This window comes from Pararge aegeria, chromosome 10, assembly GCF_905163445.1.
Source record: "Pararge aegeria chromosome 10, ilParAegt1.1, whole genome shotgun sequence".
NCBI lineage: Eukaryota > Metazoa > Arthropoda > Insecta > Lepidoptera > Nymphalidae > Pararge > Pararge aegeria.
Window position 1 is genome coordinate 6,803,882 of NC_053189.1, and position 27,970 is coordinate 6,831,851.

At 34.4% G+C, this 27,970-nt stretch overlaps 2 protein-coding genes across 3 annotated transcripts in view; one reads left to right on the forward strand and one right to left on the reverse strand.

Annotated features, from left to right (window-relative positions):
- Positions 1-27,970, reverse strand: part of LOC120626678 (suppressor of lurcher protein 1-like) — a 377,806-nt gene that overhangs the window by 4,566 nt on the left and 345,270 nt on the right. The window lies entirely within an intron of this gene.
- On the forward strand, positions 469-6,582 carry LOC120626676 (DNA ligase 3). Of its 2 annotated transcripts, none has more exons than XM_039894292.1 (5): positions 469-494; positions 704-2,377; positions 3,660-3,813; positions 5,086-5,349; positions 5,604-6,582. In XM_039894292.1, the coding sequence occupies exons 2-5, from the start codon at positions 767-769 to the stop codon at positions 6,440-6,442; spliced, it is 2,868 nt and encodes a 955-aa protein (XP_039750226.1). In that variant the 5' UTR covers positions 469-494; positions 704-766; the 3' UTR covers positions 6,443-6,582. The 2 variants fall into 2 exon arrangements, with proteins under 2 accessions (XP_039750226.1, XP_039750225.1); XM_039894291.1 differs by having other exon boundaries at positions 470-587.

Consider the following 27,970-nt stretch of genomic DNA (forward strand, 5'->3'; position numbering starts at 1 on the left):
GAAAGAAAAATTAGAAAAAGTTATTCACGCAATAAGGAATTTTTATCTCGCACTTGGTAAGTATACCTAACTAATTAAATTAGTGTAATCATTATATTATGGATATCTTTCATACAATGCATTGTTTCCAATAACTTAATAGCTAGCCTTAAGGCTGCGGTCGAAATGTGACTCGTAACTAAAGCGCATGCGCCATGCCTCGTAGAAAGTCGATGTCGCTGTTAGGTACGCGACTTGTTTGTAGTATGCGTTAGTATTTTACTGCAATATTATGTTAGATCGATCTCTATTTCTAACACACGACGTAATTTAAATCTACAGAGAAGGTATTAATAACTTAACTATTTTAATACATCTATATTTTGTCTATGGCCAATTTCTCGTATTTACGTATGATGCATCACTATTTGACATATTCAAAAGTTCATATTCAAAATTGAAATTGTTACTTGTCAGTGTCAGTCAGTACTCTACTCAATGTCCCAACTTCCAAGGTTATTTATTTTCAATTCTTAAATTTTGAATGTTTACAATTTGTTTTACAAAAAATTGAAAAGTCCTTACTTATCAATTCGTGACATGTTCAGGTACAAGAACTTTATTTTTATTGCGTAATAATATGATGGTAACCTAAAACTTTGTTTACCAACATGTTTCAACAAGTGTTCAGTGTTTAATTTTTATTATTGCGTATTGCTTTCAGGTAATTTCTCCAATCCGTTTTGGCGTATTATTATAACACATGTGTAAATAAATTGTACCAGTGATGTCTGACGGTGCTCAATTTTTCGTCGACCGGGCCAAAGGTGGCCGGGCGTCTTGCAAAGGTTGTAAAGGTAACTGCCCTAGTGGAGAATTGCGTTTAGCGAAACTAGTGTACAGCCCTTACGGTGAAAACCAGCAAATGAAATCGTGGCACCACATAGATTGCCTTATGAATGCCCTTATAAAACAACGTCCCACAACCAAACGCATAGAATCAATCGACGATATCGGCAACTGGGATAATATAAATAAAGATGATCAGGAATTCATATTGAAGAAAATCAATGAAATGGAAAAGGTTTATGAGCAGAAAAACAATGGAAAATATACTGCAAAGGTGTTAAAAAATGTGCGGCCCGAAAAAAACATTGCAAACATTCCTGGTACTAGTGATAAGAAAACTTGTATTGATAAAAATGATATAAAGGCTGAAATCATTACTGATGATAATAATTTCAGTAAATTTTTCTCTCTATGCAAAAAAATATCTAAGGTTGATGCATATACTGACAAGACTGCAGTGGTGAACAATTTCTTTACAAAAGGGTCAGATGGTAAAACATTTAAAGGCGATCTTGCTCTTTGGTGTAAATTACTTCTTCCTCAAGTTTCCAAGAGAGTGTACAATCTTAAAAGTAAGCAGTTGGTAAAACTTTTTTCAAGAATTTTTAGTATCGACCATGATGACATGTTAACTCATTTAGAACAAGGTGACGTTGCTGATACAATCCAGCATTTTTTTACCAAATCCCAAACTTACAAACCTTCATCTGAAAGTACTTTAACTATACATGAAGTTGAAGATTTCTTAGTGGATTTGTCAAAGTTAACAAAAGAGGAAGAGCAAATATATCACTTTAAAAAGATTGTTAAAATATGTACATTAGATGACTTAAAAATGTTAATAAGGTTAATAAAAGGGGACTTGCGAATTAATGCTGGCCCTAAACATATTCTAGAAGGTGTGCATCCTGATGCATATAGTGTCTTTCAAACTTCTCGAGACCTTGACATGATGTTAAGTCGAGTATTGCCTCAAAGCAGTGCAGTTAAGCACAAGGATGCTATACAAAATAATGTGCAAGCAAAACTGAGCCTTATGACCCCAGTATTACCCATGTTAGCTGAGGCATGCAAATCTGTGGAAATGGCTATGAAAAAGTGCCCTAATGGAATGTTTTCCGAAATTAAATATGATGGAGAAAGAGTACAAGTGCATAAAAAGGATAATGAGTTTAAATATTTCTCACGAGCATTAAAACCTGTTATGGCACACAAAGTTAACCATTTTAAAGACTACTTACCTAAAGCATTTCCTAAAGGTAATGATTTGATATTAGATGCTGAAGTATTAATGGTAGATGTTAATACAGGGAAACCTTTACCTTTTGGTACATTGGGAAAACATAAGCATTCAGAGTTTAAGGATGCCCAAGTTTGTTTGTATATTTTTGATTGCTTGTATTATAATGGGGAGATATTGATAGATATCCCTATAAGGAAGAGGCGTCAAATACTGTATGATAATATGATTGAAGTTAAAAATCGTGTTATGTTTTCGGAGCAACAGCTTATTTACAAACCAAGTGACTTAGCTAATATGATTGCAGAGGTAATTAAATTAATTTCATGTTTGTATGTTTGACTTCTACACTATTTATACCATTGTCATTGGGCACAAAACATTTTATCAAAAGATACACATTTATGTTAATGTTTTTTTTAACCACTCAAGCCATTAGGTCTTACGAGTCCTGTGTTTGAGCCTGGGCATGAGGAATTGAGAAAATTTATAATTTACAAATTTGTCTAGTCTTATCTGGTTTCCACCAGATAAGGCTTCAGGCACGGCTAGTTACCACTTTACTGACAGATTTGCTGCCCATCAATTTAGTGTTCTGGTAAGAAGCTGCATTGGAATTGATTAGGAGTATGAATTACGTATAACTGACATACCACAAAAAAAATGTCTGCAACAATTTGAGAGAGTTGAGGTGGCTGTCAAGAACTAACTAGTAGTGGTATAAAATAAAAATATGGCTACCCAACAAATAGGGGTTATTTTGTCCAACCATGGCTTAGCCTTGCAGGACAATTTGGTTACCGAGCACCGAGCATGAATGAGTGCATGGTACGTTTAGTAGTACCATAAGTGTAGGTTATTTTTTAAATAATATTCAAATTCAAAATTCAAAAATTCAAAAATTCATTTATTTCAAGTAGGCCTAATACAAGCACTTTTGAAACGTCAAGTCTGTCCGTGTGTAGTGACTCTACCACCGGTTCGGAAGGCAGATTCTACCGAGAAGAAGCAGGCAAGAAACTCAGCAGTTGCTCTTTTCCAACATCAAAAATTTACATTTTATATTTTAACATTCATTTTTCTATCTTGTGAGAGATGAAAGCGGAGCCGGATGCTTCCAAGCAACCTTGTCATTAAGAAACTCATCAATTGTATAATAACCTCGCTGTAATAAATGTGTTTTAACACATTCTTTAAACTTATGGATTGGTAGGTCCAAAATTACCTTAGGAATCATATTATAAAAGCGTATACTCAATCCCACAAATGACTTCTGCACCTTTCGCAGACGATATGCAGATGTCACTAATTTATGACCATTTCTTGTAAGTCGACTGTTTATATCCACTTTGCAACTTTAGTATAGATACTTTTCTCTCAGGGTTTAAAATTCAAGGTTAGCTGATTACTTATAATTCTCATAGGTAAGAATGGTCACCAATCCACATGGTAAAAAAGTGATGTCAATATTTCTTTGCAAGTGAACTAGTTGTACTATGTTATTAAAAAAATATGTTGATAAAAAATTCGAAAGGAAATCAATTATAGGATTTACTTTATAGTCGTTACATTGTTCTTTTATAAATTATAGGTGTTACAGCATGGTTTAGAAGGGCTTGTGTTAAAAGATCTGGAATCAACCTACGAGCCAGGCAAGAGGCATTGGTTGAAAGTGAAAAAAGATTATCTATTTGACGGTGCCATGGCTGATACTGCTGATCTTGTGGTTTTAGGAGCGTGGTTTGGTATGTATCCTTATTTTGCTATTTTATCTGAAAATTCATTATCGAAGTGTAATCTTTTGCTGAAGCGGTGATAGCGCAGTGGTTAGGAGCTCGACTTCACTTTCGGTTCGAGTTCGAATTCCAGCACTCACCTCTAATATTTCTAAGTTATGTGCGTTTTAAGTAACTAAAATATCACTTGCTTCAATGGTAAAGGAAAACATCGTGTGGAAATTTGCATGCCTGAAACTCCTGAGAGTTCTACATACTGTTTATGTATATCTTCATACTCAAAGACATGGCTGGCCCAGTGCGTATTGGTGGACTGCAATATGCCCCAGGCCAGCATGGTGGACTACCGCCCTAACCCCTTCTCATTGTGGGAGGAGACGACGATATGGCGATGAAGAATCTTTTGCTGAGAACTAAGGAAGATAAATATAAAATTATATATGTGCAGTCATATATTTAGTTATATTACGTTCTGTTTGTTGCAAGTAGCCAATAATGAATAAAATAAATGTGCCCTGCTTGCTGACTTGAAAGGATCAATTCAGCAATATTATATAACAAGCAACGTGTCTATGGCATGTTGATAAGAAGCTTGTATATAATTTGTTATAATACATAGTGTGAGAGTGCCATACATTTTGATTTAAAAGAACAATCAAAATCATAATTCAGAGTCACAACATGTATTCGTTATCAAAGTAAAACAAACTGTTTTACTTATAGAAGAAGTGGTAAATATTGTTTATTCAAAATAGTATGTATATATATGCTATTTAATTTTATACAAGTTTCTGTTATGCATGGAAGTAACAATATATATATTTTTCAAAAACTTTCTATACATAATTACATAATTTCAATAATTTTCTACTTTGTAATTTTAAGAAGCAAAAGCTTAGAAACGTATTAATATAAACATTAATTTTACAGTCAAACTAAAAATAATACTTTAGAGGCAATATGTGATGACCAGCCACCTAGCCACTAGCTTATATTTCAGAAACCTGACACTTAACAAAATGTTTGATTTTATATAATATTATTTGTATTACTGCAAGCTATCGATTAACGGTTTCGTGAGTGGTTGCTATTTTGGAAAAAATTAAAATGGCGAATGAGTACGTACCTAATATGTGTAGTATGGCTTGTAGAAAGAGAAGGCACAAATGAGATTGATTGTTGAAAGAATGAAACATTATTGAATATGTACCTAAAAATAAATATTTGTTGTTGTTGTGCACCACTAGATGTTAAAATACATTTATATACTCTATGTTCCAGGTACTGGTAAAAAAGGAGGTATGATGTCAGTATTCCTAATGGGCTGTCTGGACACTCACCGGAATTATTGGGTTACAGTAACCAAAGTCCACACAGGACATGATGACAGCACATTGGAAAGGCTGCAGAAAGAGTTGGGCCCACTCATGGTCAAAATATCGCAGGATTATACAAAAATACCGCCTTGGTTGGATTGCAGTAAAGGAATGGTGCCGGATTTTGTCGCTAAGGATCCCAAAAAACAACCTGTGTGGGAAATAACTGGTATGTGTAATAATGTTTTGTTTTTAAATATTTAGGACTAGAAATTAGCCATCACACCTAACTGCGACAATCAGCATTCAATTAAAAATCACTCGGAAACAAGCATTATACACATTTGTAGTCATTTGACATCGAAAATAGCAAAAAAACGGTCAAGTTTTTAGTTTAGCGATACGTTAAATTCGCTTCGGAGATGATTACGATTTGAATGTAAGAACAGAGTAAAGTAAAGACAGAGTTTTAATGTGTTGCAGGTACTGAATTAACAAAAGCTAACATACACACGGCAGAAGGCATATCTGTACGATTTCCAAGAGTAACACGAATACGGGATGACAAAAACTGGGAAAGTGCTACCAACTTGGATGAACTAAAACATCTCTATAAAACGTCTAAAGAAAAAACTGACGTCACACTTCTAAACAAATTGGCAGCAACCGCAGATGATAACTATGAACCGCCAGAAAAGAAAACTAAGCAGAGTCCTAAACAAAATAAACTGAAGAACAAAATGGCTACCAGTCCCAATAAAATTGGACTTTTAGATAAGTTTATTGTTAAAGACGAAAAACCTCTTAAACAAGAAAGCGTTGAAGACATGAAATCTCCTAAAAAAGAAATAGATTTAGCAGAACGGAAAATAAAAGACTTAAATGCAAGCAGTTCATCAGAAAAAGTAAAAAGTAAAATAAAGAAAATCGATGAAAGTAATTCATCAGAAACTCTGCGTGATTCTGATGGTTCTTCTGACGATGAAAACCTTGAAGAACCGAAATATCCTTTGCCTGATGCATTCAAAGATAAAAGACTAGGTTTTTATCCAGATTTCATAAGCATACCTGAAAAATTAAGAAATAATTTCGAGAGACACTGGATAGCTTACGGAGGCGTTGTAGTCAAATCAATGAAATCAATGGATGTTGATTATGTTGTACATAACCAAGATGTTATAGAGTTTAAGAAGATGATAAAATTAAAGAAAAAAATACCGGAATATGTGCGGCACGTTACTAAGGGTTGGTTGATAAAATGTATAAATCGTGTTGAATTGTGTGATACGAAAGATTTTGCTGTTTTCGTAGAACCGCCATGAATTATTTAGGAAGGTTGTTTGCATTTTGTTTATAGAAATAGCAGTCGTTCATTGCCAAGTTCAAGAAATCACTAATCTACTTTTAAAATACGTTAAATTTTTCCAGAAAATAAACCGTCTTGTGATAAAAATAAAATAAAAAGTTGAATAGTTTTGAAAGTATTATTTCATATTGACCTATTCAAATATAAAAAAAATGCTAATTATAATATTATCATGCTAATGAATTATAAAATCTTTAATAAGGTTATGACTTTTTTTCGTCGCTGTGAATGTATTTAAATTGTTCACTTTCATGTTTCGGAATAATAATCCTTAAATTAGTGAAATAAAGATAGATCATGTAAACCTGATATTTTAAAATAATTCTGCTTTAAATTCAAATTCAAATTCAAAATTCATTTATTTCAAGTATGCCTTATTTCTACGAACTTTTGAAACGTCAAGTCAGTCTGTTTGTAGTGACTCTACCATCGGTTCGCAAGGCAGATTCCACTGAGAAGAGCCGGCAAGAAACTCAGCAGATTGCTCTTTTCCAACATCGTTTTATAGTTTAACAATCTTTACAATTTTTCTGTTTTGTGAGAGATGAGAGCGGAGTGGCCTGCTTCCTAGCCGCCTTGTCGTTAAGGAATTCAACAATCGTGTAGTTACCACGATTTGTTAAATGTGTTTTAATATATTGTTAAACCTATGATAGTAAGCCTCCACGCCTCAATTACCAATTACTGTAAAAAAAATTATTATCTTGCTCTGTAGAGCTAGTCTGTTTTCTAAATTGCCATACTGTGTTACTACTTGTGTAACTAAATATAACTTTATATAGAGTATACGTTAATTCATAGATTTCTATGTTTATTTATTCTTTTCGACGTATCGATTAGCGTTTAACTAAAAATCAAACATTTTTTTTTTTAGAAGATACCTTTTCACTCTTGATTTAGAGGGTACATTTCGCCCTTATATCAAAATTGTTAAAAAAAACACTTTTATTGTATATTACCTTTTATGTAAAAAAATAGTTAATTTTACTGGTTTGACCCATCACACAAAAACGCATATTGCAAGATGTGGGCGGATTTATTAATTCATGCAGTATTATTTTACTTTAAAATTAAACGATCAGTGTTATGTGATGTCTTCAAAAATTTGTTTTTTAAAATTATAATATTATGTAATAATTATGTTTTAATGTTAATTAATTCCGTTGGATTAATTGTAAAAATAATGTTTTTATTGTTATTTATAATAAAACAAGTGTTGGTAAAAAATCATTGTAGTTTTATTAAATTTGTTTTCTTTTTTTCGTTTTATATAGCGAACAAAAATAATTTGTAATTTTATTTATAAGCTTTAACGTAGTGAAAATCTTATTCATCTTATTCAAACCCATTTTTTTTGAATACGTTTTTTAATTAATTGGTAATTGGTATATAAGCCTCAATAATTATTTTTCATCGTTGTATAGCAGCTCCACAGAATTAACATACAGAAACCGTGTACACGACTAATATTGAAGCAAAAAAAAACCACTCCACTTTAGTAGTGTTTCTCGAACAGGCGGTTAGTCACTTCATTCTATTTAGCAGTTGACAGTAAATTATTTTACCTCTAATGTTCTAAACGGTTACCATAATATGAGGAAAATGGGAAAAAAATGTGAGCTAGCAACATTGTTTTTGGACACAATAATGGCTGAATGAGGTTTCTGTTCTTAATTCATTGAGCGGCTCGTAAAACATTTTTCTTCCAAATTACATCGACAGTAACTTAATTTTTGTAAATAAATAATTTGACAGCTCTATTCTTACGTATTACTTATTTTAGACCTATCACCGTAAAAAGTTTTTTGCTACTCAGTATTTAGTACAATTATCTTATATGAAGTTGTGGCTTGTCTCTCTTTACCATCAAATCCTCAAAATACACTAGCAGGCAGATACGACAATGTTTTTCATCTGGTGGAACTTAGGCCGTGCTAGGCTAGTTACCCTACTGGCAAAGCCGCCAAGCTAATGTCGCGTTAAAACCGCTTAGGGATGTGGATTTATATAACTGATACCCCTTAAAAGTGAGACAGCATCATCACTTACAGTCAACAGTGAGATTGCAGTTAACTTGTAAAAAAATAAAGAAGGTCAAAGAGACTGTAAACACAACCGTTTAAGTCAAGGTTTTTCTCGTAAAAATTTTTAGTTAAAGTTTTAGGCTTTTCTTTTTTATTTCATGTTATTATTTAGTACCTATTTTGTCTCAGTTTGTCCCAGTTTTTCTCAGTTGCGCTTTGACTTCCTTTACCAACAAAGCGATGTTAGGCTATTCTTACCGAGGTAAACTTAGCCGTTTTCCGATTTTGCGATTATATCTGTTTGTTGCTTAACCCTGATAACGCGAGAAAGCAAGACAACGTAATTTGAACGTAAAGCAAAACGTTGTTTTAATTCAAGCCTAAGCTAGGTAGGTAGGTAACTCATATAATCTGCAGGTTGAATATTTTGAGCTCAAAGCTTAACGTGGTTTTATAAAAATCAGCTCTAAGTTAGGTCACTCATAAAATCATCAGGTCGGACATTTCAACGTAAAGAATACTTCTTCGTGATTTGAAATCAGCCCTAAGTTAGGTAACTCATATAATCCGCAAGTTGAACATTAGAACTTAAAGCAAAACGTGGTTTTTTCAGCCCTAAGTTAGGTACTTACTCGAAGATAATTAATATATTATTATATATTATATTATCTGCAGGTTGAACATTGGAACGTACCTAAAGCAAAAAGTGGTTTTATTAAATACAGCCCAAGTTGGGTTATATAATCGTTCAAGTCAAGGTTTTCGCGTCAACATTTTCAGTCTGATAATGAAGTTTTCAAGCACCGCGGCATGCATTGTTATTTATTCACGGCGTTTGTCCCCGACCGTGGTTAATTATGACGTGGACGCGGCGCGGCGAACTCAACTTTCAAATTGGATTATTCGCACCATCGGTAACGGCCGCTGACTAGTTAATAATGGATAGTGAACCCTCTGTTGAAACTATTTTTGTCGATATTGTTGCTGTAGGCTACCGCATATTAACACACTAGCGTTATACGTCCGCGTTTATGATTTTATGCAAATACTGTGGGAACCGATTTTATTGCAGGTTTAAAAGTAACCTATGTTACTCTCCGTCCTTTCATCTAACCTAACGCCAAAAGTAAAGTTGATTGGCTTAGTTAGTGCGTAAGACAGTATAAACAAACATACAAACACATTTCCGCATTTATAATATTAGTTAGGATTAGGATAGTTAGGATACCAACTAGTTGGTAAATTTTTAACGTTCCGTACGTCGTCTTGTTTGTTATGGACCAGCACGGGGTTGTCTGTAGAGGATACTTCGCTGGGCACGTCACGTTGCTCTTATGCAGGTTGGTGGGCTTTAACGATTATTATCTAGCTAATAGCTAATATCACGTGTGTGTAGCACCGGTGATAGCCCAGTGGTAAGGAGAAGCAGTGATAGCCCAGTTGTGGCGACTTCGGCTTCATTTTCGGGGGGGAGCTGAGTTCGAATCCGACAGTGATAAAGGAAAACATCGTGAGGAAACCGACTTGTGAAGTCCACCAATCCGCACTGGGCCAGCGTAACGGCTTTAACCATTCTAAATGTGGGAGGAGACACGTGCCCCGTACTGAGCCGGTAAATGATAATGGGTTGATATGATGAGTACCACCGATGGCTTTACGAAATCTCCAAAGCATGGGGGTGAACATGGACCGGACAAGTACGCGTGTCAAACTGACAAATCTGTCGCTAAGCTAATAGGTATTACGTACTTAAAACGGTTACTAACATATTTGTTCTTAGTAAAACAAGTATTTGTACCAAAAAGTTTCATTTTAAAGGTATAAATAAGTCCGTAGACAGAAACTCTGGTTAATTCTATCTCCTCATTTCTGATTCATTCACACATAATACCGACTCCGAAATTAGCCTGGCAGTATTATCCGACAAAACTACTCCAAAATCCAGATACTTAAATAAGGAAGAATGTAGGTACGTAAAAATGCATATTGTGGTACCAAAGAAGTAAGGAAATCTCGCCTATGTAATGCCTATGCCTTTGCTTATCTCAAGGTTTAAGTGAGTATAAACTCACACATGCAACAGACATCATATTCACAAACTTAGTGGGTACTATGAAGGCCTTAGAAAAGAGTTTTACCCGATAATAGGTAGCTTATTCTTTTTCTTTACAAAAAGTTCGTCGTCGTTCGACTGGCAACACTGAAACTGCAATAAGATTAAGTAATACTTACATAGCAAAGTTCCAGAAAGTTCTCTCGAACTGAAACAATTCGTCGTCGGTAGGAACCAAGTAAAACAATCTAAAAAGCTACGTTGTAATAAAACCGCTGAAAATGCCTTCAGGCAGCGCAGTCTATACGGTATTTTAAATTTTAAACTGACTAACAATCACTGCACTGCGCTAGTGGGTGTGTATGAAATAAATGGTTTGAAGCTAATAATTTGGTTTTAAATGAAAATAAAACTAAGTGCATAAAATTCACATTACCAAATGTTAAACATGTAAAAACCACTATACTACTTAATAATGAGGAATTGAATCCGGTGGATACAACAGTATTTCTAGGAATAACGTTAGATGCTAAACTTCAATGGGGCCCTCATGTAAATAATTTATCGAACAGGCTTAGTTCTGCTGCCTATGCAGTAAAGAAGATACGCCACCTGACAGACATAGAAACTGCTAGGCTAGTCTATTTTAGTTACTTTCACAGCATTATGTCATATGGAATTTTACTATGGGGTAATGCTGCTGATATTGGCACTATTTTCGTGCTGCAGAAGAAGGCTGTTCGTGCGATCTATAAAATGGGTCCGAGAGAGTCATTGAAAGATAAATTTAAAGATGTTAAAATAATGACACTCTATAGCCAATACATATTTGAAAATTTAATGTATGTTCACAAAAATATATCAAAATTTAAAAGAAAATGTGACTGCAATAATTTGAACGTTAGAAGCAAAAATAAACTTGCAGTGCAGTACACTAGACTACACAAAATAAGCAATTCATTTAAAGGAAATTGTATACAATTTTACAATAAATTACCGGTTGATATCTTGGGGATGTCACTAAAGAAGTTCAAAGTTTGTATTAAGCGAAAGCTTATAGAAAAGTCCTATTATAGTATAAAGGATTACGTAAACGATAAAAAAGCTTGGGTGTAAACAATTGCTCTAACCAGGTTGCTTCTTAAATATTTTCTAATGACAATGTGAGATGGTGATAACAAAAAGAACACCCGGCTAAGTTTGTTGTGGGCTTCTTCTTAGACCAGGGCGCGGTTGGAACTTCTCTTCTGGAAAAGTATACCAATATTGTTAGGCATACTAATTTGGTTTAGAGATTTATATATGAAATTGGCATCAATATTATTGTTTCATTTCGTCACAATCGAAGTCAGAAGCTAGAGTGAATTTTATCGTTAAACTTTCTCTTCGGATCGGGCTCAGCTCACATATGTCTCGAATAAAATTGAAAAAAAATTACTTGTTTTATGCACTTGTTGTACAATCTACTGTTTGAGTTCATAAATTGCAATGTTTGCGAAACAATATAGCTACTTGGTACTCGAAGTAACATTTGGAAGTTAAACACAAGTAATATTGTAGAAAGCTTTCTTTAACTGTAACATTTTGTCCTCGGGGGAGGAACAAACAGTCTAAATACGGTAAAACCGCTGAAAACACCTTTAGGCAGTGTATACGGCTGCTTTAAATTTTCAACGGCTTTCAAACTCTGCAAGGTTTTACTTAGGGTTGCCAGGTTATTACGAATTGACTGAAGTTATAAAACAGTTGAGCCCCGATAAAATAGACGATTTCCTGGCATAGGTACAATGATCAATGCTATCTTCATTAAACTTTATTTGCTGTTAGCGGGGACCGCCACCAACACATACATAATGTCGGGTTTATAATTTTATTATAAATTGTGATTGTGAACATAAGATACATGAAGTGTACAAAGGAAAGCTTATCTCTATAAGAGATCTCTTCCAGCTACCCCAGGATGTGAGTAAGATGATTTAATTGTGGTATAGGTCAAATAAAGCTACCTGCAATATACTTCATAACTACTAAGTATATTTAATATATCTAAATAATAACAAAATTCTACATACTAATACAATAACATTTGAATATACTATATATACAAAATACATAAAAATAATATAATAAATATTTATATAATATAAATATATATCTATAATAAGTAAACAGTGATTTTATATTTATTTCATGGGCATTGTTTCCTGCAAAACGGACTATTGCTAATATTGGTCCTCACAAGAATACCCGTCAATCAAAGTGAAAAATGTTGGTAGAAAATGTAGGTAGCTTATTAAATTATTTTCAATTCAGCGAAAACTTTCCTTTTTTTATCATCATCATCATATCAACCCATTACTGGCCCACTACAAGGCAAGGGCCTTATCCCACAATGAGAAGCGGTTAAGGCAACCACGCTGGCCCAGTGCGGATTGGTGGACTCCACAAGCCTTTGAGAACATTATGAAGAACTCTTAGGCATGCATGTTTCCTTACGATGCTTTCCTTCACCGTTGAACCAAGTTATATTTTAATTGCTTGAAACGCACATAAATTATTAGAAAAGTTAGAGGTGCGTGCTGATTCGAAATCGGACCTCCGAAAGTGAAGTCCAGGTCCTACCCACTGGGCTATCACCGTTACACGCTTTATTACTTCCTTTTTATTCTGCCATGGTATCCTTTGGATATCTTGTATGATTAAAATGGCAACCCTAAATCCGCTGGTGTGTGTAAAAACAAATTAATTATTAACACGTACACACAAGCCAACATCGTGCATGGGTTCGTTTATGTGACCAACTTTGTGAAACTTGAAATTGGGATTATGTTCGTTATGTAAATACACATCCGGCCTTTGATTATAGCCTGAATTGAAATTCAAGTGTTTGATATACGCTCCGTCGGGTCGCATAATAATTTTATTCAATTGTGTCTGTTTTTAAAAACCTATTATAAAATTAAGCAGTGACAGACGATATAAGAGGCTCCATTTTATGATTTGGTAAATCTATAGCATAGGTAATGCCTAAGGTATTCCTAAATTTACAATGCCTTATGGCAGTCTTCACTAACGAATTTTCAATTAACCTTTCACCAATCGATATTCTATAGGCAACTCATATAACCTAACTTGTCTATTTTTCTTTCAACTATGGTTATTTTGTGTTTGTATTATCATATTTTACATTTTTGGTTTGGATTGAAGGTTATTAAAAAAACTGATTTTATATATTTTTTTCGTAAAACTTTTTTTAATCTATATATATATATTAAGGCGATTTTCAGGTTTGGTGAAAATGGGCATTAAACTTGTTAAACTAAAACAATTCATTTATGACATCAATTTATTGTGTGTCATAGCAATGTGACAATTAATTATTATGGTTGGTTATACAGTTGACAAGGTGCTAGGAAGGTTCTGAAATTGAATTTGAGTCACTATGCATTTTAAATATCACACACAGAATTGATAACAGAAACGAAACAATTTGAATTTTTGAATTTGAATTTGAATTTGAATATCGATAGGTTCCTAGGTATATCAGATATCGATAAAGCGCTGTATTTGGTTCATAAAATTTCAATACTAGTAAACCAAGTGATAAAACCATGAAATATTTTAATATAATTTCGCTACTTTCCAGTGTAAACTTCGCATGTTACGTTCAACTCCCAAGGGCCGAATCATTCAGCGTATGCAGAAACTAAGTAATCTAATACCTAGTTTAGAAAGTTGTCCGACTATGTGTGCACATGTAGATACTATAATATTTAAAGTATTTAGGGGGCCAGAACTGTACCCACCAATATCTTTAAATATGTATATAAAAATTTTATTAAAAATTTGCCATTTGAGAGATTACTTCGATCTTCGTATTACTTACAGAAATGAAAGGCTATTTAATTTAGATGAAAAATAAAAGAAAGTTTGAATGAGGGCGGTAGAGTCGTTACTCCGTGGGTCGAGTTATTGTAAGTGTGCCCACCCACGTTAGACTTTTCGTAGGTCCGATAATTAATCGGACCCTAAATAAATTTTGCCGTAATATTTCCGACTTGTTTTTGACCTACTTTTTGTAGGACTTATGCATTGCACTTTTTCGGTGCGTACTATTTTTCTACTACAAAATTCCATCACCGATTTACATTGGACGTGCCTGCGCCAGCACTTTTATTTTGGTGAATAGCGGATGCCAATTTGTATGGAAAAATGCACCCATCCGGACGAACGACGAAATGATCGGTAACCGCTACAGTTAGGGATCCATACGAAGGAAACAAGTCTTGTACTTACCTAAATTGAGATAAATAAAAGGTATTACTTTCAACTTTTAAGTAACTACATAACCTTCCTTTTGCGGCAGTCGGGTAAAAATTAAATAGAAATACCTAGTGTAACAACTACAAGCATGCAAAGTATAGGTCTAACTTTCAACACACATGTTAATCCCTGTGATGAAAAATCTCGCGTGGTTACTGAACTTTAATTGCGACTTTTCGCACAATTTTCAAATAAGAACTTCCTTTAATTATAAAACTACAACGTCTGTAACATGACATCTCTCCATTTCTGTCAATGCGACAGTGCTGCCAATTCACTACCATAGGTACAAACAGCAATTTTGTACTCTATTAAAAATACCTGGTACAGTTGGTGTTACTACTCGTATCCGTCCATAATATTTTAACGGTAACGACCATTCGGATTTCAGTCACGAAAGAAAATAAGTGTGAAAACATAAGTAGTTAATATGAATGGCTCCAAAGAAAACGGTAATGTCGTTAACGTTATTGTGTGCTACTGTACCATTTATGACGGTTAACGCTTTTAAGCCGGATTCACATTAGACTTACGTGTAGCGTCGTGACGCTTAGGCTGTTGGGGTTACTGATAAAGGCTTCTTGTTGATATTTTGCTAAAATTAATTTCAGATTTTCGGATGTAGGACAGGTCTGAAACTTAGTTTTAACAAAATAACAAAAAGTCACCTTCTTCATTACACACATAAATCACTAGTCAATCAGACCCATATTCAAACTAATATTATGAATGTGAAAGTTTTTAAATTGCTGAGACATATTTTTATCCCGGAAAAGCTATATATAAAACTTTTGAAGAGATAGCATGAATTTTTAAGGCGGACATATGGCGGATTAATAAAAATCGCGAATTGTTTTGTGAGATACAGCAAATTTTATATAGGGGTGAAACCGGGCAATACTTGTTGCGCGCTGATGTCACGCCAGACAACCTACCCACACGCCACGACAAGACACGTAAGTCTGATGTAAATCAGCTTTGTAGGGAAATTCGGAACAGTAGCATTGATATGAACGATGACGAGTATAATAATAAATTTATACGAATCGAAGATAAATCATTCTACTATGTAAGAATGTTATTATTATGTTATAAGAATGTTAATTATTATGTCTTTTGAATTTAAAAATATATTTACATCGGTGTGTGTCGTGATTATTCCAGATATAGCATTAGCGTAATCATGCGCTGACAAAAATTGACGAGATTTCATAGGAAATTGCAAAATGTAATTTCAGTTATATTTCAGTTTTTGAAATGGCGTGATGTGATTAAATATGAAAGCCGTCGATTTAAGTATACACCATTTGAAGTCAAATTCACATGAATCTACATGTGTTTAGAAAGTTAGAACTATCATTAATTTAAGTGGTTCGTAAAAGTTGTTGTAAAGATTGTGTTGCTATTAATGTAACCAAAAAAACATGTATCTATTAAAAATCCGTTGTATAGAAAACGGATGGAAATCCTATTCTCATACAGTCGTTACAAAAATGGGTCGCATAATGACAAATCATGCGAGATGGTTTCACGAGGGCTGTGAGGCCTTGCTCTGCGATTGCGAATAGACAACCTTCAAAAAATATCTCCCTAGTTACATAAATAAGTCCCACTAGTAGTAGTAATTTATAATAAAGAACTTGTAATTAATGTTAGTTGCTTGTACTCTGCAACAACAGACAACAACAAATACAGTCCAGTGGTATTATTAGGTACAGGTTTGTGCTACTACTGATTCATTGTCCAGGCTGATTTGTATGCACCCGTACTACTACTACAACAATACTATGAAAGCTCATAAAATATCTCTAAAATGTTGTTAGCAAAGTTACGAGAACAGAAACCACAGTTTACGTCCAAATTTAGAATAGCACTGCAGTTCTCGCTACGGCAAAAGTTTCGAGTTCAAAGTTGACATTTCGGCTGATTTTCTCGTACTTACGTCATTTGGCCGTTTGTTTAGAAGGCTTTCCGGAAAATTTGCATGGTATTATATTAAACGTGTCAGGTTATATAAAAAGAGTGATGTGATTTAGTTTTGACTACAGAAAATCAGGTTTATTTTACAAAGTGAATAAATGAAATTGGTCATAGCCAAATTTGTATTAATTTTTCGTACTTATAGACTGATAGAGTTAAACTCCTCCTTCGTCTTTGTTCATCCGTAGTTAAAATGTAAACCAATTTCTTCATGGGAGGCACGATTTTACCTTATCCTGCTGCTCTGTAGAAGATGAAATATATCGATGGTCATTTTTGCAGATACATTTAAAAACGAATAAAAGCGTTTCCCTGCTCTCGATATTTTTGACAGTTACCGCAAAGGCAGCAAAATCAAACGTCATGTCACGTTAACTTTGCCGCGAGCAAACATGGCGGCCATGCGAGATTCAAAATGCAATTTTGCAATTTCAGTTTTCACGCCACGCCAACAAAGGACTCCATTACAGTCGATTTTTACTCCTACTTCGGAAACGTTATAATAAGTAGCGGTAGTTTTTCATTTTTTTATTTTAGTTATTGGTAAGATTTTCCCATATACCTATTTCTTAAACGAAGTATTTAACTGTATATCTTACCTGCCTACCTACCTATACCGTTAAATACATATTAACTTACCTAATGTTAGTTAACCACAGATATTGTTATATTGTGATTGTCTGTGGTAGGTACATAGTTTTGCCGGTATTAGAGACGAAATCATAGAAAAATTTAAGTTAGATCATTATTATTTAAAAATTAAATAATTATTGCAGTTTTAATCATGGAGCTCTTCGACTTTAACCGGTACCGGTTAATACAGAGCACGTAGTTTAAAAATGTTATTAACTGTTTTAGAAGTTTGAATATATTTATAATTCTATTAACTGTTTTAGAAGTTTGAATAAGTTAGTTGCTAGTAGTAGAAGTAGTTAAATACTTTATCTCAGGGACAACTCAGTCTCTCACCGATGAAAAAACCGACGGAACGTTTGTTTCGAGAGGCATCTATTTATACACTCGAGGCGAGGTGAAGTTGCACGCAGTACATAAGTACTGTAGATACTCTTTTCCAACCAACTTTGAAAAACTTTGCGAATAGTATTGTGAGCAGATTACAATGGCTTTAATCTAATTTAGTGGGATAATCTTTTCCCCAAACTAATCTATGGATTTGTATATGTAAAACTTGATGCAAGTTTAACTGAACTTCGCGTCGAGTCGCTGGGACTGAAACAAATAAGATAATTGAACACAATCCCTCTTGTCAATGATTCCCGTACAAAGCAGACGTTAAAATAATGTAGTAGGTGCATACTACCAGCAAAAGTTAGCTGCAAACTGCAATGAATGCAATAAACTACAATCGAAATCCAAGCACACAAAAATATCGCTTCAATTAAAGTAATTTGTAAATGTCAAACGAACAAATATGCTAATTTTATTTATTCACGAATATGTGGCACGGAATTTAAATTCAATGCGATTAAAACTGTGCTTTGATTGGAACTGAAAGAAATGGGTACACCAAACCATAAAGAGGTTTATAGAGGACAAGGCTTTGTAAATGCAAGCATGCCAAGTCTATTTACATTATGTAAGTAACCAAAATAATATGAGACCAAGGTGTTGGTAGACTCTTTATTTCTTTAGGTTCGACGACAAATAAAATGTAACAACGCCTAAGAGGTAATATTTTAATTTTGTATGAGTAGTATAATCGAGTTTGTATACAGTTAACAAATCCATAAGCATTGGATTTCAATTCATGACTTAGGCAACCCTAAGGTAGTCCTCAGATTAAACATGTTTTGTCTGGGTATGTTCATCTTTAGCCTTGAACGTTCTATTGTTGAGCACAGGCTCTATCTCATAGTAAAATTTCAGAGCATGGGACCACCTCGCTACTTTAATGCGGGTTGGTGGCGTTAAAAGATTATTATCACATGCTATAGTAACAATAACTCAGATATTCAGATTTTATACTAACTATTCATCATTGCTTGACACGGGAATAGCAGTAATCACTAGACCAACGGGCCGGTCTAGGGTACTAAAGTATGCAGAATGTGCAATATTTTGCTAATTAAAGTAAACGAGAACGTGGTTCGAATACAGCGGTTATACATAATTCAAAATACATCAGATATACCAACCACAATAAATCGGATACCTATCCGTAGCGTTCTACTTCCGTAATTAATGCTCTACAGAATTTATAACAAAGTCCGTACAGCCATCGGCTTGGAGAGGCATAAATATAAAAAGGTAAAACACGGCCAATGCTCTTTTTAAGTCTAAAGCTAAACCACAGCAAGCACATCGCTTGCATTAAAGCAATTACGTAACGCCAAACAGAGCCGCAAGAATAAATCGGTTAACTGTATTGGCGCAATAAAATCCTGGACATCCAATATTGTAGCCGATGGAGCGGAGTTGCTTGCGATAGATACAAACCCTGTAAAATAGGCTAGGATGTTGTTCATTTATTTACTGGAGGTGTAGGTAGGAGGTAAATAAAAAGGTGATTTCTGAGTCTGAACGAAAGATGGAGCAATTCATTATAATACTAGATGTGCCGGCGAAAATTACGGTGTTCTACTCAATAGTCTACACCCCAATAAATCAGATATCAAACGTAAGGTGTTATCAATCGTACTGGAAGTGCCAAATGTACAAAACTATGATATTAAGTACGCATAGTATTTCAACATATTTAACAATCACGTAATCATTGCCAATCTCAAATGCCCGTCCAAGGACCCACTCCCTTTACCTAATTCAAAATATTGAAAATGTGTGGCCTAACAGCAACACTACATATCAGTCGAAAGCGGTGGGTAAGGAAAGTTGAGCCAAATCAGTAAATGGATGGGTGCCCGTCTATCGAAATTTGAAAGATAAATTGGTATACATCAGTCTCATTTCCTCTTATCACTAAATAAATAAATTGTTCAAAAAAACGAATTTCTAGCTGTTAATTTTATTTACAAAGAATTTAAAATTAGCATTATTCCTGCGTTATAGACAATGTCATCGGTCCTCGATATATCTACAAAGTTTGAACGAAATCAGACTGTTTGAAGTTGGTCAAAATCAAGTCCAAAGGATTCGGTTACAAACATACATGCATACAATAATATTAATCGTTAAAGGAAGAATCAAAATCGCATTGTTAGTTGATTTATCCTTCCTTTGCGCCCTAACTAAACAACCGTACAACTTGACTACTAAACAACCGACTCAGAGTAACATAGGCTCCTTTTTGTTTGTAAAACAAACGTTTCCTACGGGATTTGTAAAAACGTAACGTGGGTATTATAATATGTCTCATCAACTACGTTTATTATGATAAGTTCATAATAAACGTTTACTATCATTTATTTATTTTTAATTCAATTAGTACGAGTATTAACAACAATTACACTAATTAAATACATAGCAGATTAAAACGAGCACAAAAAAAAAAAAGAAAATAAAAACAGAATTATAACAATTCAATTAAATTTAAAATAGTTTTACCTACTAGTAATTATACTATCTTCTCAAAAAATCAAAAAATAGTTAAACCAAAAACATGGTGCTATTACATTTCTCACAGAACTGTAGGCAACGGTTACAAACGGTGTTCCAAGGATCCGCAAATATGTCACAGTGAGGTGACTCCAGCAGTGCATTTAGCGCCGAAAGACTGCGAGGAATGGGAGATCAAACGCGGGACACTCACTGTGCGGCAAGACGGGACGGCGAAACATTTGCGTTGGCGACACAGACTTAATTGACAGTAATTAATAGGGGCTATGGGCTATCAAGTGTGTGTTTATTTTCACAATTCCTTGAGTTATATCGATAGCTCTGGCTATTCTACGGATCTGTACATTTTTGGTGAATGGAGCAATAACGACCGTTAACGCAGTTCTACGCGTTAACGGTCGTTATTGCTCCATCCATCCTATTAAGCTATGATGACGAACTAAGCTATGAAAATATTTTTTTGGAACTAGCATTAGGTACGTCTCGACTACCGGGTATAACTCTGTACGAGAGTCAATAAAAGGAAAGATTTGGGAGGAAGATGCGTTAGTGAGACTTCAGCAAAAATTCTTTGACTGATTTATTACAGCCACGGAAAATGGAGGAACTTAGCAAAGCCATTCCATTACACAATCCTATTAGTCTGTTTTAAACACGCGCTGAGTAACGCAGTTTAAGATGAAATTGATTTACTATACGGCCACTACAAAACTCTTGAATGAAGGTGCTTATGTACCCACTACACTACACTTTACCATTATTAGGCTGAGAATGACGATTCTGGATTTATGGATATAGGACTTGTTACAATAATCTCCTCACGGCACGAGTCTCCTCTCAGAATGAGAAGGCCGTAGTTCACCGGCGCTGACCAAATACCGACCAGTATACTTCACACCAGTGACGTGCACTTCATACATGCACAAAAGCACTGCCTACGCTTTTGAGAACAATATAGAGAACTCTTCGGCATGCAGATTTATTTACGTTGTTTTCCTTCATCGTTAAAGCAAGTGTATTTTATTGCATAAAATGAAAAGTGAGAGTTGCATGCCGGGGTTTGAACTAGGTCCTCCCGCAAGGGAAGGTTTAGCCACTAGGCTACCATCGCTAGTCATTACAAAAGTACTATAATGAATATTGAACGCTGTCGAACTGGTTTTGAATTAATGAATCGTAGCCGGAAAAAATGGAGATGCATCAAACCATCAAAATTTCAAATCACCCAGAGATTCAGTGTACGTCAATGTATCTCACTTTTATATTCAAATGCTACAGGAATCCTTTAGTGCATGACCTATATTTGTACCCTTACTCACGTCGTACTCACTCCTCTTGCAGCCCGAATAACTCATCTTTATTTACAAGCGGCCTCCCACAGCCGTGCGACTTCTTTCTTTATTGCCTTTTAGGAAACCGCTTAGCTCGCATACTTTCATTTTACAACAGTATAAAGCAGTAGATCTAAAATATCTGCCATGATAATATTTGACGTTGAGATTGTTAGATATATCGGCATGTTATTATTTTTGCAGAAATGACCGCGCTAATACATTATTTTAAATGTTTTTTTTTATATAGAACGACAATACACACATCGCCATCTAGTCCCAAGGTAAGCGTAACTTGTGTTATGGGTACTAAGATGACTGATGAATATTTTTATGAATAATATACATAAATACTTATAATACTTGTAACTTAAATACATGCGTACCATCCTACTAATATTATAAATGCGAAAGTTTGTGAGGATAGCTGCATGGATGGTTGGATGTATGTTTGGATATTTGTTACGCTTTAACGCCACAACGAATGAACGGATTTGGCTGAAATCTGGCAGAGATACCTACAATATAGTCTGGAATAGCTCATAGGCTTCTTTTTATCCCGGAAAAGCAAACAGCTTCTACAGGATAGCATCACTATTTTTTCCGCATTTGTCTTTCAAAATCGGTGCAACGGAGTGTTAGATGGACGTGGTTTTTTGGATACGCATAGTTGTAATATTATAAATCTTTTAAATTTTGTTTGCTATTTCGTTTTCTTTTTATCGATTTGTAGTAACAATTATGGCTATATAACATCACGCTACTATCATAAATGAGAAATGTTGCAAAAACTGCAAAAAATATCCTTTTTTAAGAGATTCTGATCCGTGCGATGCGTGAACGGTAAACGTTACGCCAAACGACGGAAGTATGTAATAAGTATATCGGAATTGTCGGAATTGTTGTTTCTTTAAAGTTCTATAAAACAGTCCGCGACAAAATACGATTATTTTTTGAAGTCGACTCATTCGCGGACGAAGTCGCGCGGGTCCGCTAGTACTAAATACGCATGAAAATATGGCAAATATATATATATATAATATATACCTCCATATTTCCTTTTCTTTTTTCTTAATTTAATTTAATTTAATTTTTCAGTCAACTATTTTATTCGATCTGTCCTGCTTAATGATACCGACTTTGCATGTATCGGATGCAGATGCCTAACTGAGAACCTCCGCCTTCATTTGATCCGGTTTAATATCATCATTATTTGTCGATTTAGCGTCATATTAATATTTACTTTTGGAAGTTGTGCCCTACCGCAACCAATTTGTTGGAAAAATACTTATTTCTCGATGTAAAGTCAATATAATCCGTGAAATAGCGATATTGCGCTTGTATGCAAATAGCTCCGGTGAAGTTTGAGTAAAACTTTCCTGCACTCATTCTAGCTTAAAACGGTGACTGCCCTACAAATACCGTATACTGTTATTTGATTAGAACTAGAAACAAGAGTTATTTGATTTGTCGTCTGTACCTACTGATATCCAACAATTTATCGTATAATGAAATTGCTAATTTGTCAGAACTGGGAACCTCAGTCTTCTTAAGAAGCCTGTTAAATATCCTCATAATACTTTAATACTTTAGACTTTGCTTTAATATTAACTATTGCCACACATAGAGCGATAATTAGATAGATTATATTATGTTCAGTTACTACATGACTGAACATCAGAACACAAACTAGGTTAGGCAGTTGAAGTTTACTATTATTGGGTTTACTGGGTAGGTATAGTTAGTGTCTGATTGAATATAGTCGGAAGACACTTAGATTAAAGGTTAAATAAAATAGTCAATGGGACGTTAGCGAGACAAGGAAGGAAGAATCGAGAGCCCCAGATCACGCGGAAGATCGCCCATGAGATGGGCTGACCAAATAAAGGCTGCAGTGGCTGTCCCCTTTCATGAGTGTGCTAGAAAGGCGGCTGCCAGAGAGGAGTGGCGAATAGTCAAGCGTGCCACAACCCTTAAGTGACGACCACGACCGCCCTGACAAGAGACGGAGAAGAAACTTCTTTATAATCGTTGTAATTTCCAACTCAATGAAACGAAAAAAAAAAGTCCATAGAGACAGCATAAATGTATAGGATTCAGCCAGCGAGAGAATGAGATAGAATACATTAGACGTTCTCGGACTCCATGTGTTTAATGCATGTGTTTGCGCCTGCGTATTAGAAAGTATTGGTATAAGTGTGTTGATTGTTGATGAATTTTTAATTGTGTCAATATTTCCATCTCCTTGGTAAATTAATTTTAAAATTATGCCACAAACTAAAGTTGAAAAAAAACTTGAATACTAACGGAAAAAATAAATAAAATTAATGATAATAATAAAATAAAAACAAAAATATCACATGTAAAAAATTAAAATAATAATTCTAACGGGAATGTTAATGTGCCCGGTGTACAAAATAGTAAGTACTTGAATATTTACAAATCTTTTTAATACAAAATTAAATAAATAAATATACTATGAGTAAATATATTATGACAATACACACATCGTCATCTAGCCCCAAAGTAAGCGTAGTTTGTGTTATGGGTACTAAGACGACTGATGAATATTTTTTTTATGAATAATATACATAAATACTTAGAATATACATATAAACACCCAGACACTGAAAAATAATCACGCACATCAAACAAACATTTCCCAGTTGTGGGAATCGAACCCACGGCCTTGGACTCAGAAAACAGGGTCGCTGCAAACTGCGCCAATCGCCAAATTAAATAAATTTTAATGTTTAATCATTAAATTTAATTATTATTTCTTACTACTCATATTATTTATGTTTTTTTATATTATTTTCAAGGGCATAGTGATGTTCTAACGGAAAATAAGATTATAAACAGTGATTGTACTCGTAAGTACCAGAAGCTGAAGTTAGTACATACTAAGTTAGTCTCATTACTTTATTTTATGCACTTATAAATATACAGTTTACATGAAGCGACTGTTCATTTTTTCAATGAGTTTTTTAATCAGGGACTCTTCAGAAGTTTCACTTCCGCCGTGTGTGACTTGCACACACACATACACACACTCTTTTTTTTTAAAACAGCTTTGTCTCGACGCTATATCATTATAGTCCGAGAGACAGCGATGTTGCTTCCGTTATGCTAGCGACCCTACAGAATTTGAAATAAGACTTTTCTACATGCATTCCAGAGTAAAACGGTCAACTCTACACAAATATACTGCTATAGAATACGAATGAAAAGATGGAAGGATAAAGGACGTCATTTGATTTGTTCTCTTACTGGGACCGAATGATTTATTGTGAATTTGCTAGTTTTGAATGCAAGCGCGCGGTATAAATTTTTCTTTTATATCGCTTGTATGATTTATGCTACATCTGCTGGCATTTGTGTGTTCTGTACGGAGGATTATCTTCCGGAAAATGTAACGTTCAAGGCGGCTAATAAGAAAAAAATAGGTCACGAGATTAAAATGTTTTCCAGTCCGTTTCGCGAATAAGCACTCAGAGTATTTTTTGAAAATTAAAAGAGTTGTCTGTTTTTGTTTTTCATTATGAGGCTTACGTGTTTGTGTATGATTTACTTGATACCATTTTCAGTAACCTTTTTTTTGGATTCGAATATTAGAGGTGGTGGTGCGTAAAGTTTGTTTTACCAGTAAACTTAATATTTAAAAAACAACCGTCAGCAATAGCCTCTAAAGAAAGCTTAAAATCACATTACATAAAGTCAGTATAGTTTATGTAATGTTAAACCTAAATTGGGTGCTAAACTAAGCAAAGCCTGTAGGTGAATGAATAATTTGTTTTAGGGTCTAACTTTATAAGTCTGTCTGGTGTCTCAAGATTGAGTTGTAAAATGTTTATTGTCCCAAATCGCAAGATCTATGAAAATCAGATGCCCTGAGTTTTGTTTTTTTTTCCATCAAGTTAGACATTGAATGCAATCTCAAGTTGGTAAGTGATGATGCAGTAAGCGGGTAAGATGGTAGCGGGCCAAATTGTTAGGGGTATTGCAGCTTTTTTTTTTATTGCAGTTAGATAATATAAACCCATAATGCTAATAAGTTTTTTCGCGGCATCGTACCGGATTGTTGAATCGCTTGGCCACACGTCTTTGACCGTAGGGTGGTAACTAACCCTGGCCGAAGCCACTGGACCAGCTCAGCATCAGAAGTTCCAAAATTGCTCCTACTAGGGACATCCTGGGACAATCCTACATATGAGATCACTGACTCAGCGAGTTGACATTGTTTGTTAATTATTATACATACGATAATAACTTTTTTATGAATGAGACTAAATTAAAAAAATCAATGATTGTTAGTAGTAATTAATTCAACATTTCTACTCTGTCATTGATGTCCGTTTGAAAGAATATAATAACACTGACAAATATTCTGGGAAATATATCTTATTACCTATTAATTTTTAGATTATTTACTATTGTTCTTCTCATAGATTCTATTTCTTCTTATAGATTATTTACTATTGTATTTTCTGTTAGAGTTATATTAACTTAGTGTAGCATACCAAACCAATTCTTCGTGTTTGTAGACCAAACCGCTACGCCAAATGGGTACAAAATATCATCTCACCGTAATAGGTATTATTTCGCTGGTATGAACTAGAATAGAATTGGATCCCGTAAATATTTTCTTAGTACGTTATAGAGAAAATGTTATCTAGGAGTCTACATGAAAAGAAAAACCTTTTCCTCACCGTAAATAGGTATTGGACGCCAAAAGTTCTATGATATGAAGATATTTACTGAATCCGCTCATAGTTTCACCTGCCGTACTGTTTGTCTAGCTTGGCATAAAATAATCCCTTTCATCATTTCTAGACCACATATCATCAAAAACCGTTAAGCCATTTTATATTTATAATATCATAGTATTTGTAAGACAACATATTAGTCTTTATAAACAAAAAGTGGATATAAACAGTCGACTTACAAGAAATGGTCATAAATTAGTGACATCTGCATATCGTCTGCGAAAGGTACAGGGGTCATTTGTGGGATTGAGTATACACTTTTATAATATGATTCCTAAGGTAATTTTGGACCTACCAATGCATAAATTTAAAGAATATGTTATAACACATTTATTACAGCGAGGTTACTACACAATTGATTAATTTCTTAATGACAAGGTTGCTTGGAAGCATCCGGCTCCGCTCTCTTCTCTCACAAGATAGAAAAATGAATGTTAAAATGTAAAATGTAAATTGTTGATGTTGGAAAAGAGCAACTGCTGAGTTTCTTGCCGGTTTCTTCTCGGTAGAATCTGCCTTCCAAACCGGTGGTAGAGTCACTACAAACAGACAGACGTTTCAAAAGTGCTTATATTAGAGTTCCTGCTTGAAATAAATGAATTTTGAATTTGAATTTGAATACGCCATAGAGGTCGACAAAAAGTAGTTATATTGAACCGCTTTTATCGGCTTCAACTTGGCATCGCAGTCTCTAAACAGACCAGACCAAAGAAAATTCAGATATCATAATAAATAATAAATAAATAAATATACTACGACAATACACACATCGCCACCTAGCCCCAAAGTAAGTGTAGCTTGTGTTGTGGGTACTAAGATAGCTGATGAATATTTTTTTTATGAATATAATACACATAAATACCTATTATATAGAGATAAACACCCAGACACTGAAAAACATTCATGTTCATTACACAAACATTTTCCAGTTGTGGGAATCGAACCCACGACCTTGGACTCAGAAAGCAGCGTTTCTGCTCACTGCGCCACCCGGCCGTCAAGAGTAGACCTCTTAAAATATAGAACAGGGATGTTTAATTTTTAATGGAATACGGTAGGTGCTAATCAGCTCTCCTGCTTTCAAAGGAAAAATTCGACGCGAAACCGTGAGCGTCTGTTCTACATACACCACTCACCTTTACACGCAAGAGTCTTTCAGGCTGAATAACTCATCTTTATTAACACCCCGCCTTGCTTCCAAAGCGCAAGGCTTTTTCTATCGGCTTTTTTGCTATCCTATGGGTATCCCACTTGAAATTCCTGGAGCTTTTAAGCGGAAATTCGTATTCTACAAATGCAGCTGTACAAATCGTAATAAAAGAAACTACTCTTTGATTCGGAGTTGTTTTAGCGACGTGTTTATAGGAATTCGGAGTACGTAAATCTTTAATGATTTAATATAGTTGAAACCTAGATAGGAAAATTGTCTAAATAAATAAATAAATAAATAAATAAATATACTACGACAATACA

Excerpts from the sequence above, each read along its gene's own strand:
- LOC120626676 (XM_039894292.1), top strand. The coding sequence starts at position 767 with ATGTCTGACGGTGCTCAATTTTTCGTCGACCGGGCCAAAGGTGGCCGG. Across the intron at positions 2,378-3,659 it reads TAGCTAATATGATTGCAGAG|GTGTTACAGCATGGTTTAGA; the intron begins GTAATTAAATTA and ends TATAAATTATAG. Across the intron at positions 5,350-5,603 it reads ACCTGTGTGGGAAATAACTG|GTACTGAATTAACAAAAGCT; the intron begins GTATGTGTAATA and ends AATGTGTTGCAG.